The following is a 15,435-nucleotide window of genomic DNA, read 5'->3' on the forward strand; positions in this document are numbered from 1 at the left end:
AAGATGAATTGTTAAACAAACATAACATTTATCTAAGCATAAGCTCATGAACTTAGGCAAACCAAAAAGGATGAAGAAATAACAAAGGAATGTAATATGTAGCACAAATTTTACCCCAAATCCTTTTTTCATTTGGTTTGACAATACTTGGTCAAAGCAAGGTAATAAAATTACTTCTAAAGATTTCTGTTTACATGACCAAGCACAGCTGAAATAAAGAAGACTCTAACTATATAAAATGTGAATGCACTCTTCCTCTCTTGTTTCGTACCAACCCTTTTGCATACATAGTACTGGTTTAGTGATTATTAACAAAAGCTAGAAAGTTAGGCACATAGCTGAAGAAAATGTAAAGTTGACAAAAAACTCAATCAAAAATCCTTCCTGATTTATAATGTTCTCATAACAGTTAGCTCAAACAAGACACTGAAGTGCCACATTTCTGTGCTAAATGCTCTTCCAGTGATACTGCAGGTTCCACTGGAGGCTGACCTGTCTGGGATGGAAGTAAGACCTACTCCTGTCATATTTACAGCAATATTTTTCAAGCCTAGTAAGCTGTTCTGTTGCAAGGAAGATTCAGAGGTTTGGAACACTTATTAAAACCTATGTTCAAGCTAAATGATGTTTCTTCTTTTTAACTCACTTTGAATGTAATATTGACACACAATCAGTGCCTGATGTGTTTTCAAACATTGACTCATACTAGTGAAGCGGGACCTTTATGCCTGAATAGGTCCCCTAAAGGGGAAGTGAAATTCCAGCTATCTAATAACATATCAGAGAAATGAAAGCTAAACTTATCAGGCCTTGGAAGGACTTCAAGAATTTAAGTAAGGACTACCATCAACCCTAGGCATGCTTGGATGCAGAAACAAGTAGCTTGTAATTCCCCGTGCTGTGCAAGGCCAGAGCTACATTTTAAAACTTTGCTTGCTCTGGAGAATGCTTAAGTCAGTGCTTAATGAGAGTAAAGCAACCTGTATGGTTTAAAACTTGCACAGGTGCACAAAATCAGCAACTTGCAGGGGGTGATAATGGGACCTTCCTTGTGACACAGTCATCATCCTCAGTAACAAATACATATTCTGCAATCAGAAAAGCAAAAAGATTTAATATACAACTTCAAGGTCACGTATGTTTTATGTCTGTCAGCCTTGGAATGTTCCCCCTAAAGTAACATCTCCCTGGGTGGTGATGTTTCTCTTTTTCCCAGATGATGAATGCTTTTGTATCAAGGAAATGACCCTCCTGAAAATACACAGTGAAAATGGTTCTACTTATATGGAATCTTGTGCTAATGTAGATTGATTAGATGTGACATAATATTTCAGAAAACTCTTTTGCCAGGAATTACACAGCTATTTCCCAAAAGTCTTAAATAAATACAGCATGATAACTGACAGTCAGAAATGAGAAATGCAGACACGTAACTTTTTTACTGAAGAAACAACCGTAAGATCAAGAATTTTGAGATTTAGACAGTGAATTAAAACAGTTTGACAAGATGATACCTGTTCTTCCTTCTACTGAAGTCCAGTTGCTTAAAGTCCCACTAATGGTAGTGACAGTAGCTGTATATTTCCTTCCAGGTACCAAGTCAGTGAAAGTGAATTCCTTAGCTTCTTTTGCAAGTCCTTTTTTCACAATACTAAGATCGCTGTCTCCCAGGGAAACCACATAGCCATCCCATTCTGCAACAGGGGTCATCCACATGACACTAAGTGAAGATTCATTAGCATGCTTTACACGGAGCTGGAGAACAGGCTCTGGAGCTGGAAAAGCACACAGATATCACGATGAGAGCAGGACTGTGTAGTGAGCACAAATGCCCAATCTCAAGCTGTTGTAAGAAATGTGTTCTGTAAGACAGAAATGTGACAGCAACAGAGTATCTGCAATCAAGAGGAGATTCTTTACCTTTCTCTAGAAAGTCAATCTTACAAATCTAGTATTTGTGCCCCTCTTCCACTAAAGGACTGTTAGCAGCAGACTTCAGCAATGCACTATGGCTGTAATGCTTAGGTTTAAACTTACATCAGGATGCATGTTCTAGTGCAAATGCTTAGGTTTAAACTTACATCAGGATGCATGTTCTAGTGCAAATGGAAACACAGGGAAGTCAGTGAACTTCCTCTTGCACTCTGGGTGCTGAACAGCGATATAAGACATTTGTACCATAAATCAGATCTACACCAATGTACTTCTAACAAATGAGGATGCAAATTATAGGGTCAGAGTGACATTGATTTTGCATTGGTTTATACCTCAGTCAAATTGGGAGACACTTCAAACTTACAGTGGCACAAAAGAAAGAATGTGATCAGTGAATTTTTGTGTGGGTTCACGTGTGTGTGCGTCTGCATATACAGCAAGCATGTCTTGCCTAATATAGTCCCTGATCTGATTCTGCCCCTGTCACATTGAAATAGAATTCACTTTCCAGGTCTGTGGGTTAATGTAAGAGAAAACTGAGTCACAACAGGGCCCAATACCTATACTTCATAACAGACACCTTGTGCACCTCACTTTGGGTCAAACACAGTCATGATACATCCACTGCCAGATATTATTTAACGGATCATGTTCTAATCACAGACTCACTTATGTTGGAAAAGACCTCTAAAATCATTGGATGCAATTATTAATTGCTTAGCTATGTCAATTAAAAGTAACATAAACTTAAATTACTGCAACATATGTCTAAGGAAGATGAGATGTATCTTGCTCTGATCAAGTTTGCTACAAGTCACAGAAAGCTTTGGTTCTGTAGCTTCTACTGTTCTTACTGTTGTGCAAAATTAACAAAATTAAGTCCTCAGGGAATTACAGGTAAGGGTATAGTATAAAAGGTAGGCCCCAGGAAGGGTGAGGATAAAGTAGAATGGCCCTGTCCTATCTCACATTCTTCAGTGAGATAAGGGTTAGACTTGAGCCTTGCCTGATTATTCCTACTCCGAGTCTTTCTTTCCTCTGAATTGCACTTATTTGCATTCACTGAGCAGAAATTCTAACATTTATATAGGAATTATTTTTTAAATTTGAAGTAAATCAGATGTGGCTTTGACTAACACTGCAAAAGAATTCCACTCATGTCCCTGTAGTATATATGGATTTCCTTTGGAAACACAGACTTGAACAGACTTATAGAGCTCAAAAACAAGAACTGGGATGTTATAGGATAGCTATACTAAGATGCACCTTAGCCACACAGAATTAATATTCTTTACACAGACTGACAAGGAAACATACAGGAAGGCCTATAGTGCCGTCTTTAAGATGTTTATAGGGTGCCTTACAATCAGCTACAAAATATAGCTGTGAAATGAACATGTAATGTAACAACATCTGAGTCATGATGGAATTGTGATATAGTTCCCATAGCTCTCACTACAAAACTTTTACTACAGAAGTAATCCCAAAAGTTTTCACAGAACTGTTAAAATTATTTCTGTAGTTTACAGAAGTAGTTTACTCCTTTTTATTGTAATAGTGAAGTTAATTTGTGGATTCCCAAGTAGTTTTTCATTGTTCACAGAGCACTTTGCACTCTCACAGTGCCTGGATGAGCATTCTGACCTGTTCTCCCCATGCAACTTGTCTTGCTCTGCAAATTGCCACTCTCCACAATGACTTCCACGCCGTACTCCCTCCCTGGGATGAGGCCCGCATCACGGATGAGGTACTCGGTGGTGTCCTTCTCGAGGGTGGTGTTGAGCACCAGGGCTGAGCGGTTCCACAGGAGAAGGTGGTACCTCTCCCAGTCTCCCGTAGGGGGCACCCAGGTCACTTGCAGAGACCGCAGCCAGCTGCTAGCACCTGCCTGCAGCTCCAAAACTTTCTGGGGAACTGGAGAAAGACAAGGTGAAAAAGCAATTCTGAAATGGGGTATTTCTGGTGAGATGTAAATGTACAGGCAAAACCTGTCTCACTGAACAGCTATTGTGCAAGTCTTGGAACAGCTAGAGCAACGTGAGTTATCTTGTTGCAAAGGCTGGCTTTCATTTTAAAGACAATTCTTACTCTTCCCCACACAAACCACTCACTTATTTTCCTTCTGGTTTCTGACATCAGAAATGGGCAACCCTCTTAGGTCAGGCAAAATCTCCCCTATGCACTTCCCAGAAGCATCTTGCAGTTTTCAGTCAAGTTCCCTGCTGCTTCCTGCACTTCAGCTCACTTAGAAACTCTCAATTTTTTCACAGCTAAGGTAGAAACTTCAATCTCTATCAGCCCAATTCTGGTATCAGCAGCAGAAATGCAGAGCTGAATGGCTTTTTTCACAGAAACAGCTTCTTCCACCTAGTATGTCCTAATTCCTCCCAGCTGTATAAGGCACTGAGGTTAAGACAGTGCAATTAAAGTGGTCCATTAAAGCATCCACTCCATCCTGTCCTGTACTTCAAGGATCCTGAATTTACATTCCTAACCCTTTTACCCTATACTCCTGCAGGTCACATTAGGTCACTGAAACTTTTCTGATTTTCATGGAATAATTAAGTATTAGCCAGATAGCAGAGACTAGAAGAGAGATGCTGACCCTTAGGACAGGATATCTGTAAGTTTTGTATTAGATACTCAGAGGTCAGCATTGGAGCCCTGAGACCATCCACAAGTATTAACTGTAAACTACAAGGCTAGCATCATGTCCTTATGCTTTATCTAGCTTAGTTAATATTTCATTGCTCAGTATCCAGCACAGGATTGAAACCTCTCTACCAGCATCACAAAATACTCACCGGTTTCACTTCCCATGGGCATAGCTGGATATCAGACCTAGAACTCCCATATGCCAGTGAATATGGGAAATGTGTTTCAATTTCTGAGTGAGTGGATAAAAGCACACAACGTATTGTTAGGAAGCACAGATGACCTTAATGGCATAATGTTTCAGTCTCTGAGATGTCCATATTTCTTACCACATTTCTTGGCTGCCGTAGGCAGCAATACACAGCAACGTGTATTATGTTCTTGGGCACCTGGCTCTCGCTGTAACTTACAGTGGGACCCTAAGAGTCTAATCCCTTCAGCATCTGTAGACCCAACAGGCTGGACTTACAAATTTATCTTTACTCCACAGAGCTTCTGCTGAAGTGACTGTTTTCAAAGCTCTTGGTGTCTATGGTAAAGGAAGGAATTGCACATGATCAGCATGCTTGGAATGGGACTTCAAATCCCCAACTTTGAAAGCACTGGGTCTAGGTCACAAAGCTGGGGATCCGTGGTGTTGAGTGAGGGCCTGAAGCTCTCCCTTTAGATTGAAATGGTAACCTTAAAGGACTTTAATGGTAGGCTAAACAAACAAAACCGACCAGCATTTAAACTAAACCAGCTTTGTACTTTCTGGACATGAAAGACTTCTAAGGCTCTTCCAGCCTGCACTGAGAATGGGGTATCAGCTAGTTATGTCAAGGATGTGACTTTCACATGAGATGTTTAGTTGTAGACAATAGGTATCTTCTAAAATAAATACTCTGCTCTCTTACACACATATTTTCTACCTTTTGACTCTGAGTCAACCAGTAATTTATATATGCATTCTTCACTGAGTTAGAACTTTTAGTTCTATGTCTAATTCCAACTAAGTCAACTTTTGCTCAGGCTAGGCTGGTATGGAAAATATGACACACCTCTAGGGCCAGTATTGCTGTGGGAGAATTATGCAGGATTTTTCAGGTTCAGAACTCATACAAAGGATACCTGAAAGAAAATTATTACTTCTGAAAGAAGATAAAAAACTAGTAACTCCGCTCTATCCTGGCTGTCACATGCCTTTGTTAGTCCAAGTTGTTTATAGTAAAGAAATCTGAGACATAATCTTTTCCAGCTTGTACATTTGTATCTGGAAGAAGGAATAAGACTAAACCTTGAAAAATTACTTTAGAAACTGTTAATAATTTGACTACATGCACACTTTCCAATAAAGCAACTCAGTTTATATAGTATGCTGAGCTGAATTCAAGATAACAAAGTTGATCAGAAGTGCAGTAGTATGCAACAGTTTTGTCCCAGACTCACTCAACTATAAGGTTCAACAAAAATTCATGACTGTTGCCTGCTCACAAGATATGCTGGAGCTGCTATTGGCTGTCAGATTAACTGCTTCCAGAGAGTCAGCAGGAGGTATTCCTGAAACGGTACTGTGCTCTTAATCTCATTTTGCCTGAAATCCAAATTATTTTGTCTCTAACAGTGACTTGCTACAAGGCCAGTGTAGGAAAAAATAGCATTAGTTACAATGTTCTTACTGAAGCAGAAGACTTACATGTCCTGCCAGTTGCCATCCGATCGGTGAACAGTTCACCACTGATTGTGCGGGCAGTAACCTGATAAAGACGTCCTGGAGTTAGCTTGTCAAACTGTGTCTCTGTGACTGGTGGCTGCACAGTTTTGACTTCTTTAACTGATCCAAGATGAGACAGAGTGATATTATAGAAATTGAGGTTTCCTGAAGGTCTTCTCCACTTAACTTTTAAAGCATCTAAGCTGCCATCATTAGTCACCATCAAATCTAGGACTTCAGCTGGGGCTAAAAAAGGAAAATAAGAAAGAGAATAAAATATATCCATCACAAAACATGTAAGACCTGCTGCTTTCCAAACTCCCACAGTTAAGTTTTGATTTTGAACAGTTATATGAGATGGACTATGAATGATTTTGCCTGAACAGTGAAAGGGCAAGATCTGGTCAAAGTGCAACTGAACCCTGCCCTGTGTAAGACATTGCACTTCTGAGAATGACACATTTTATGATGCCCACTCTCTTTTCATGAAACAGAAAATCTTTTAGCCATGTCTGCACTCACACCCATCATTTTGACCAGATAATGCACATGCTCCTAAGAACAAGAGATGCCTGCATACATTTTGGTAAATGTATTACATGCATGACTGCAGATATGCCTGTTTTTCACCAGTGTAAAAAGGATTTGAATAAGACTCCTTTATTCAAATGTTCCACCAAAAGAAAAGCATAGCTACCTAAAATATCTTAACTTCTCAGGCCTGGGGAACAGTAGGTACTAAAATGTAGGATCATGCTGCAAGCTACATGGAATGCTTTTATGCTCTACGAATACCTGTGAGATTTAAAATTTTTTCTTTCACCCAACAACAGAAAGAAATAAAAACTTCTGAAGAAAAAAAATCAAATTAGTATAATCCCCCAAACAGCCCAGACAACAGCACTCATCTATGCATCCTAAACATAACAATATTTTCACTTAATATTAAATTATGTTTACATGATAAGATTTCTGTAGAAGAAATTGTATCTTACTCTTCCCAGAAATTAAGGAGAGCAAAGGCATGACACTTGTTTGCCTACGTAAGTGTTTTAGTAGGTTGTCATCTTATCATTATCTCTATGACCACATAACTCCAGCCTGGAAAGTGTTCCTAAAAGAAATTATTTCTAAGTTCTGTGAATCAATATTTCTTCGTGAAAAGAAAAAAAAATCCCAACAATCCACAAAAACCCATATCAAACCAGTCAACTAGGCAAACAAAACCCCAAACAACCAAACCACCATTTAGTTTTAAAGTTCTTAACCTACTTTACCTTTTTTCCACTTCCCTTTCACACTTTTTCTACTTTCATTTTAGCCTCTTAGTTTGTTGTAGTGGTAACTTAAAGAATTAAATAAGCTTATGGTGTCTCTAACTTGGAACATGAATCACTTATTATTCTGAAATATGTCTATCATACTATTAGGTTATGGTCTTAGCTTCTTGTTTTCTTGTGAAGAATTCTGAAATCATACCTGTCCTGACTGTTTGAAAACTGCTGCTCTCCAATCCTGCAGCCTGGGTTATGACAGAGAGGTTATACAGGTGGCCAGCTGTAAGTCCTGAAAAAGTGTAGGAGGTGAGAGAACCTTCTTGGTGAATCTCATGAACTCGTACATGATTATCCAGTAACAGCAGTCTGTAATGATCCACATGTCCAGAGCCGGAAGACCACGAAACATGGATAGTGTCTGTCTTGACACTGACCTGGATATTTTCCACAGGAGATGGCACTGTTGGTAAAAAAAGAATACATGCTTAAGGCTTAATGGTTATCTCCATATCAGCAATTTTGAATAGATTTACTCTTGGAATATGTTTGGTTTCTTTAGAGTTACTGAAAACCGAACCCCAAGTACACAATAAAAATGAGACTCCATTTTTAGCAAACAACTCTTTATGTCAGTCAGAGATTCAAATTTTATTTCTACTTGTAATCAATAGATACTAATATATGTATATATATATATATAGCCATGTAGAAGAATTATACCCATTTGCTAATTTCAAAATGCAGAAATGCAGTATCTTTTAAGTGGTTTTAAATAGATAAACTACAGCAAAAGCAGGCCTACCAGTGGATCCACTTATGTGAAGTTCTGGGGTAGTCTTATTTCCAGCAATGGCACTGAGGACAATGTTGTATTTATTCCCAGGAATGAGACTGGAAAATGTATTTTCTGTTTTTGAAATTCTTCCTGGTACGGAGACTTCTTGTATCTTTTTATTATCACGATCAAATAATACTAGGTTATACACATCCACCTTTCCTGGAGAAGGATCCCATTGAACCTGCAAGCTTGTCAGCGTAATTTTTTCCTTATTAATTTCCAAACGAGATGGTGGCAAGGGATCTGCAGTTAGGAAAGAAAACCCAGAAAACATAAGGCATTTCTTGCTTTGGGATTGTCTGAAATTTTACACAGCAGCACAAAAAATCTTCCAAAATTCCCTCTTTATCATCATCATGATGCCAATACTTTTCAAAAAGATTTTTCTTTCTATTTATAAACACTGTGCATTGAAGCCAGTCTACAAGACAATCTTGCAGAATTCGGAAATATTACTTTTATATATTTGTACACACTCACACAGACATACATGTAGCAAAACACTTCCATTGTGGATGTATATTGCAAGCTTGGAAATTTGCTGACAGTAAAACTGTAACAACTTTAATGAGAAACAGCAAATATGTAAACCCAGCAAATTATCCTCAGTGCCTTAGTGTAATGTAGCTTTATAGACAGCAGCTTTAACTTCCTAGCACTCACCCTAAACACTTCATCAGTTATGGGCATGAGCATTTATGCAATTTTAGTGGGAATGATATTTTGTTTTTAGTATTAGCTTCAATGACTTCAAACAGATTCTGATAGATTATGCTTCTGCTCTGTTTAGTATTGTTCATATAAATTTTAAAAAACCTAAACAGTACATTGGGTACACCTTATGGAACTAATATTGGGATTACTTCTCTGAAATTCTCAACATTAATTATGTTGTTTATTAAGAAGCTCTCCAGTAAAACCATCTGTGAAATAAGATACACTCTAAAGGGAAGGCAAACTGACCAAACCTAAAGAATCTGGTTGCTTTTATTCTCCAGGTGTATTTCATCACTCACAAGACTTCAAGCAAACCATACAAAATGCATTACATGTTGATGTACTAAGGTACTGATGTTTATGTCTTCCAATAAGGTTAAGCAAATGCTTATTAACAATCCAAAGCAGTAAAATCAAGCCTTCATAAGTTGGGATGTTAAAGTTTCTCAACAATTTAGGAATAAATTGTTGCACTTCTGTGCTACTCTTTCTAGCATCAGACCAGGAGTGTAAGGTGCATCCAGGCTGTGGTCTCTGTTTGAACAGCACCTCAAACACAGAAGAACAAGACTGTTTTCCCAATGCAGTCATTGCTGCTTGGTTCCCTGAATAAAGGAGATGGAAAAGTGTCAAACACATAACTAAAAAATGCAATGTAAAGGCTGAAAGGATGAAGCTGAATCTACCCCCCACCTACAAATCATTAAGTAGGAGGGCTTCAGGAGTCTTTTAGCTGCTTTTTCTTCAAATTCCGGGTGGCGCAGAAGGTTTAATCACTTCCTGCAAAGCTCTGATGAGAACAGAGTAGTGCCAAGTTCTGGTGGTATACTTTGTCAATCAAATACATTACAAATGTCAAGAAAGCATCTGCTTCCTTGGAAACATTCAAAAACTGACTGGACATGGTCCTGGGCAACCAGATCCAGGTGGTCGTGCTTGAGCAGGAGGCTTGGACCAGATGACCTCCAGAGGTCCCCTCCAACCTCAACCTTTCTGTGACTCTGAAGAGTACTGTGTTCCTTTGAACCCATGTCTCTGCTTAAAGTCAAATTCTTCCTTTGGAACACAGAGATGTTAGTGCTCTTCAGAAAAAGAGATGAAAATTAAACAAATTGATTTACAAAATCATTTCATAAAATTAACTATCTTTTCTTGTCTGATTTCTTAAAGGCCAAACTAAGTCTGCTTAAATCTGAAAAAGAAAAAAGTAATATTAAAAATCAATTCAGAGACCAAGCACATCAAACTTCAGGCCAAATACTTAAAACTTCACCCAGTTACAGCAACTGAAACAGGAGGTTTTAATGAAAAGTGTCAGGAAATCTTCACAATAGGCTTGACTACCAGCTCCACCTATAATAAGTACCAAGCCACTAAAGACTATTATGTTGGCAAAAGTGAATAGTGGGGGTATAGTCTTGTTCCTTGAAGGCAATTGTTCTAATCTGAAAGGTCAGACTTTGGAAGTCAGAAACAAATTCCAGCACTATATATGGTCAGATGCACAGCCAGCTGAAAAAGTTTTAATTTGACTGACACTGAGAGAACAGTCATGATAACTGTCAAGAAGTTTAACCCATTTCTGACTAAGTTAGGACAAGGTCGACTGTTCTTTAGTCCTGCAAAAGTAATCACCATTATCATCTGTATTATTTGCCAAATTTGACAAAAGAAGATATCTGTGTTTTCAGAAGCACTTATACTGTCCTGGGTAATCTGTCTTCTAAGGTACACGAGTGAAGAAGAAAGTTGCGTGCCTAGAAGGTGAAGTTCAGAAATTCAGACTTTATCTAATCTATCTGGTCCAGAAAACAAAACACTCAGTGCTTTGTACATCCGCTAGAACAAAGGAACAATGAGACTGGGAAGTGCCTGGGCTGAAAGAGCTCTGGATGGAAACAAACACTTAAAAAACCATTTACATTGTTATACAAGTCTCTGTTGGCAATGATACAACACTGATATATCACAGAAATAAGATATTTTCATCAAGATATTTTTATACCATTTGACACCATATGAATTAATGTTCCCTGGTCTACAAAGGCATCTTCCAGAAGACTTAATGGTCTTTGAATTATATTTCAACTCCATTTTCACCTTTGGGGAAGAGGATATGCTTTGTGTGCACAGCTGCTGCAGATCCAATTTATAGATATGGCTATGTCAAACTCCAGTGACATGATTCCCAGATACAGCCTGTAAGCACAGAAATACACCTGCCTTATGCAGGGGAAAAAAAACCAAAACAACTGGGAGATATGAGTCCAGGACCTAGTAACGGGGAATTCCTGCCAGTCTCAATCATCTTCCTACCGTATTATCCATTTTTTTCCTAGCTTTCCCTCTTCATAAAACAGTAACCTACTTCATAAGAGCTTTTATGAAGGTTAAGTAAAGAGGATTGATTTCATTGTCTTTACTAAGTACAAATGTCCATTTCTTTGGGATGATACGCAACTTAAATAATCTTTAAAACATTGTTATTTACTTTCTTTCTGTACTCTGTCTTTGAAATGGTGATCACAACCATTACATGATTACAGATGATAGGATTATACAGCCTATAGTTAGAGCCATGTCACATGTTGTTGTTACAGATGGCTAATAAATCAAATTTGTCCCAAATAATTTGAAATTTACAGGAGTGAACACATGGTAAGGCTATGCTTCTTGCACTTAGAGAGTTACATATTACAATGAAAAAACACTCTAACAGTCTGTGTCTTAGAAGACAGAATTTTATCTTCTTTTCATTCAAATATTTAATGGGATTTTCTAGCAAAAAATTATTTACCTGTTAGTTCTCTCAGTACAGGAGGCTTGGATTAGGCAGTAACATAATATAGCACTGCAGCGCTTTTGTAGACAAGGATTTTGAAAATGGCACTTATAAGTCTGTTTTAGAAGACATAGTTGAAAGTAGGGTAATTGCCAAATTGTTTTTCATGGCTCTCAAGACCAGTATCTCAAATCCGAATTTCAATTCAGAATTGAAATTTATAAATTTAACTGTAATTTAGGATCTATTCATATACTACTGATTTTAGTTAGACCTAGTCATTCATTGAAATACTGTTATACTGGTGCACAGACATTTGGAGATTTGAGAACCTAAAATGAATCTTACTTGAAATCAGGAAAGACAATCCTACCATATTTTGCCATACATGAGTTCTTAAACACAGAAATAGTTTTACTGAGAAAGCAAAGAACAGAACTTGAAAGGACTGACAGGTGCATATCCCAGCTTTACAATGTCAGCAGCGTGCTGACTAGTTGTATGGCTTTATGTGCTGTTTCATGTATAAATATATATCTTAGAAGAACCCAAACAAATTGTAAATATTATGAAGAAAATGTGCAGACTTGTGCCTACTAACACCTGTAATCTCAGTTTTGCAGTGGAAAATGGATCTGTAGCTCGGAGCTGATAAATGGTGTTATCAGCCTTTTCTCTTTCCTATTCTACCAAAATAGCACAAATGTCCCCACTGTGTGTGTTTCCATATCTATGTACACATGGCTTACGAAGTGCATATGTGACTGCACTTTCCAACATTTTAGATGACCTATTTTAGTTCTGCTCTACAGGATTAAATATTTGCTGTTTTAAATTGACAACAAGAGGTCAAAACTTGAGTAAAGATAGTCACTTTAGGAGACTAGTGTAGACTGTTGTATCACTATTTCACACATTATTAGACTTTAGATCTATCCACAAGTGAACTAGAAGCTGCTTCTCTACAAAAAGATTCACAAGGTGTTACTTAAGAGTTTATGGAATCTTGGCTAGATGCACAGTTATGCTATCAGAATATCAAACTTGCAAACAACATAGACCATGATTTTAATGTGACATTATATATACTCAAAAGGCCAATATGGTCCTCTCCAAACTTTTACATTACCACTGCAACTGTGGCATGTATTATTTATTGCTTTCACTGTGAGTCCCTCCTCAGAAAAGATCACACTCAAAATTTAACCAAATGTTCTGGATTTTATAAGCTTAGCTACTCAAGTACTTTGCGTAAGAAACTTGATGAAAATTAAATATAGAACTGGCACACAAAATTTTTTACAGGATTAGATATTAGATAAAAAGCTAGTTTCTAAACTAGGTATATAAACAAATCAGCAACTTTCTCGCATTTTCTCATGTGTATTTATTATATCAAGATGATACAGATGTTCCAACAGTGTTTTGCAAAAAGAAAACACACAAGATGGGATTCCTTTCACTTCAACCAACGACACTTCAGCTTCCTGGTCTAACCTAGCCTCCTTTGACAGCCAGTGGAGAAAGCACCTTCAATGGACAGCTTAGCTCATCTTCATTAGAGAAAGAGCTCAGGAAGGGAACCTCACTGAGTACCAAGGTCAGATCTTGTCGTTTTAGATGGCCCATGATAGCTCAGTTCCACTAACACTGAAATTGGTGGTAATTTTGCTTACAATATGACTGGAAAAACTGCTTATACCTTAACTTCACGAGACAATTTCCAGGAATGCATGCCTATGGGCACTCAGGCTCAGTAGATAGTAAACTAAAACTATTGTCATCAAGTCACAAAGGAACAGGTGAAAAAGAGCTTCCATGAGACTGGATTAAAATGCTGCCCCTGGTGGAAATATACTAAGAGGAATAATCTTCCCTCATTCTGTATTGAAAAGCTTAGTATGGACAACACAACATGGGTTGTTCACAGGTATAATCTAGAAAAATTCTTTAGAAAAGAAAAAAAAGACAAATTTTGGGGCTAACTGTATATTTTTAACACTATCAAGAAATTCAACTTAAGGAAAGCAAGGAACCACAAAGCATTCTGACTATCTCTCTGCAGGAAACATTCATGGCTCCTCTAGTCTTATTTCATGCTTTTGACTGATCTTTGCTATCCAAAATCCAGATGTAAACCTCACTTCAGCTATGGTATACCAATTTTAAGTATTTCAACTTAACCTTTAATCAGACTTTTCACTTACATGTCAGCTACATAATATGACTCTAATGATCAGCTGACTTTCATTCCAATGACTTTCATCTTACAGCCTTGAAAAATCTATTTAGTGATTAAAAAAGTCCTAAATGGCACATACAAGTTTCTGTATTAATGGTTATGCATTAATCAAAATGTGCTCTAAAGTGCACATCTACTCTACTTCTATGTAAGTATTCAATAATAGGACTTTACTATACAGAAATGATGGTGATTTACACCTCTCTGATAACGGTTGATCTATTCCTTCAATTTTCACATTGCAAGTCATCAATATCAATATTAAAAACAATCAACAATAATGGACAACAAATTTAAATCACTGTCTGCATATTACTCATTTTTACTGACTGACATGACTTGTGCTTAGTGCATAGCTATGACACCAGCAGACCAGTAAATGGATTTTTTAAAATTTGTGTTACCACAGCAAATTAATGGAGAGTATTTAGTGCATTTGTATGGTTAATGCAAGAAAATGGCTCTGACAGAAAGTGACACCTCTGACCAGGTAATTGTGAAGTATTTGTCTGCTGTAATCTTCAATACTAATATTAAGTACCTCTCTAAAATCAACGCATTAGGAGCAAAGAGAGGTTTTTAATGATGGACCTCATTTAAGACATCTCTGCTTTTGGTCTTGAACTACTACCTTTAAAAGGTTGAATACTGTATTTTATAATCTTCAAAAAAGCACAAATACAGAAAGAGGCCAGTTGTGTCACTGCAGCTGTTGTCATTCAATGTCCACTTCTTCACAGCTGAATTGCTCACACAAACATGAATGCAGAAAGGGGGCTTTCCTTGGCAGCCCTCTGTCAGGCTGCTGGACCATTTCTACAGCCAGTCATGGATGTGTCACTGTAAGTGCTCTGCAAACAACAATGTCATAACACCTCTCTGGTGATATCCATGGAAAACATATAAGAAGGAAGTTTCAGCCTTACTTTCTGACTTTTAGACTACGGTTAGAGAGAATAAAATATGGAAATGGGCTGCAACGGTAAATTGTCCTTAAAGAAGATTTATCTCAGTAAATAAAGTGTCAATTGAGGAACTATGATGACAACATGTTTGCATGAACATAAAGAATATTATGGGCATCTACTACAAAAAACCACATTTTTCTGACTTAATATCCTCACAGCACCTTCTTCTTTCAAGCCTGTTGGGTTAACTGTAAAGTTACTTCTGGCAGCAGGCTGAAGAGAGCTCAAGCGCAGGGCTGCTGTTTTCAGTAAACACTGTCCGCTTGCAGTAGCTGTAAATGCATCGCTCTCCTCCTCCTCCTCCTCTTGGAGCCGGCCGAAGCAAAGG

General features: G+C 37.7%; 1 protein-coding gene across 3 annotated transcripts in view; it reads right to left on the reverse strand.

Annotated features, from left to right (window-relative positions):
* The window catches only part of PTPRB (protein tyrosine phosphatase receptor type B), a 66,056-nt gene that overhangs the window by 34,709 nt on the left and 15,912 nt on the right, over positions 1–15,435 (reverse strand). For all 3 annotated transcript variants that reach the window (XM_019006684.2, XM_015627850.3, XM_015627852.2), the window contains 5 exons: positions 8,363–8,641; positions 7,763–8,020; positions 6,266–6,529; positions 3,580–3,849; positions 1,515–1,775 (listed from right to left, as the gene is read on the reverse strand). In XM_019006684.2, coding sequence (XP_018862229.1) covers positions 1,515–1,775; positions 3,580–3,849; positions 6,266–6,529; positions 7,763–8,020; positions 8,363–8,641 — 1,332 coding nt within the window. The remainder of the gene's footprint in view (positions 1–1,514; positions 1,776–3,579; positions 3,850–6,265; positions 6,530–7,762; positions 8,021–8,362; positions 8,642–15,435) is intronic.

The sequence above is a fragment of the Parus major genome, chromosome 1A (genome assembly GCF_001522545.3).
Source record: "Parus major isolate Abel chromosome 1A, Parus_major1.1, whole genome shotgun sequence".
Lineage (NCBI taxonomy): Eukaryota > Metazoa > Chordata > Aves > Passeriformes > Paridae > Parus > Parus major.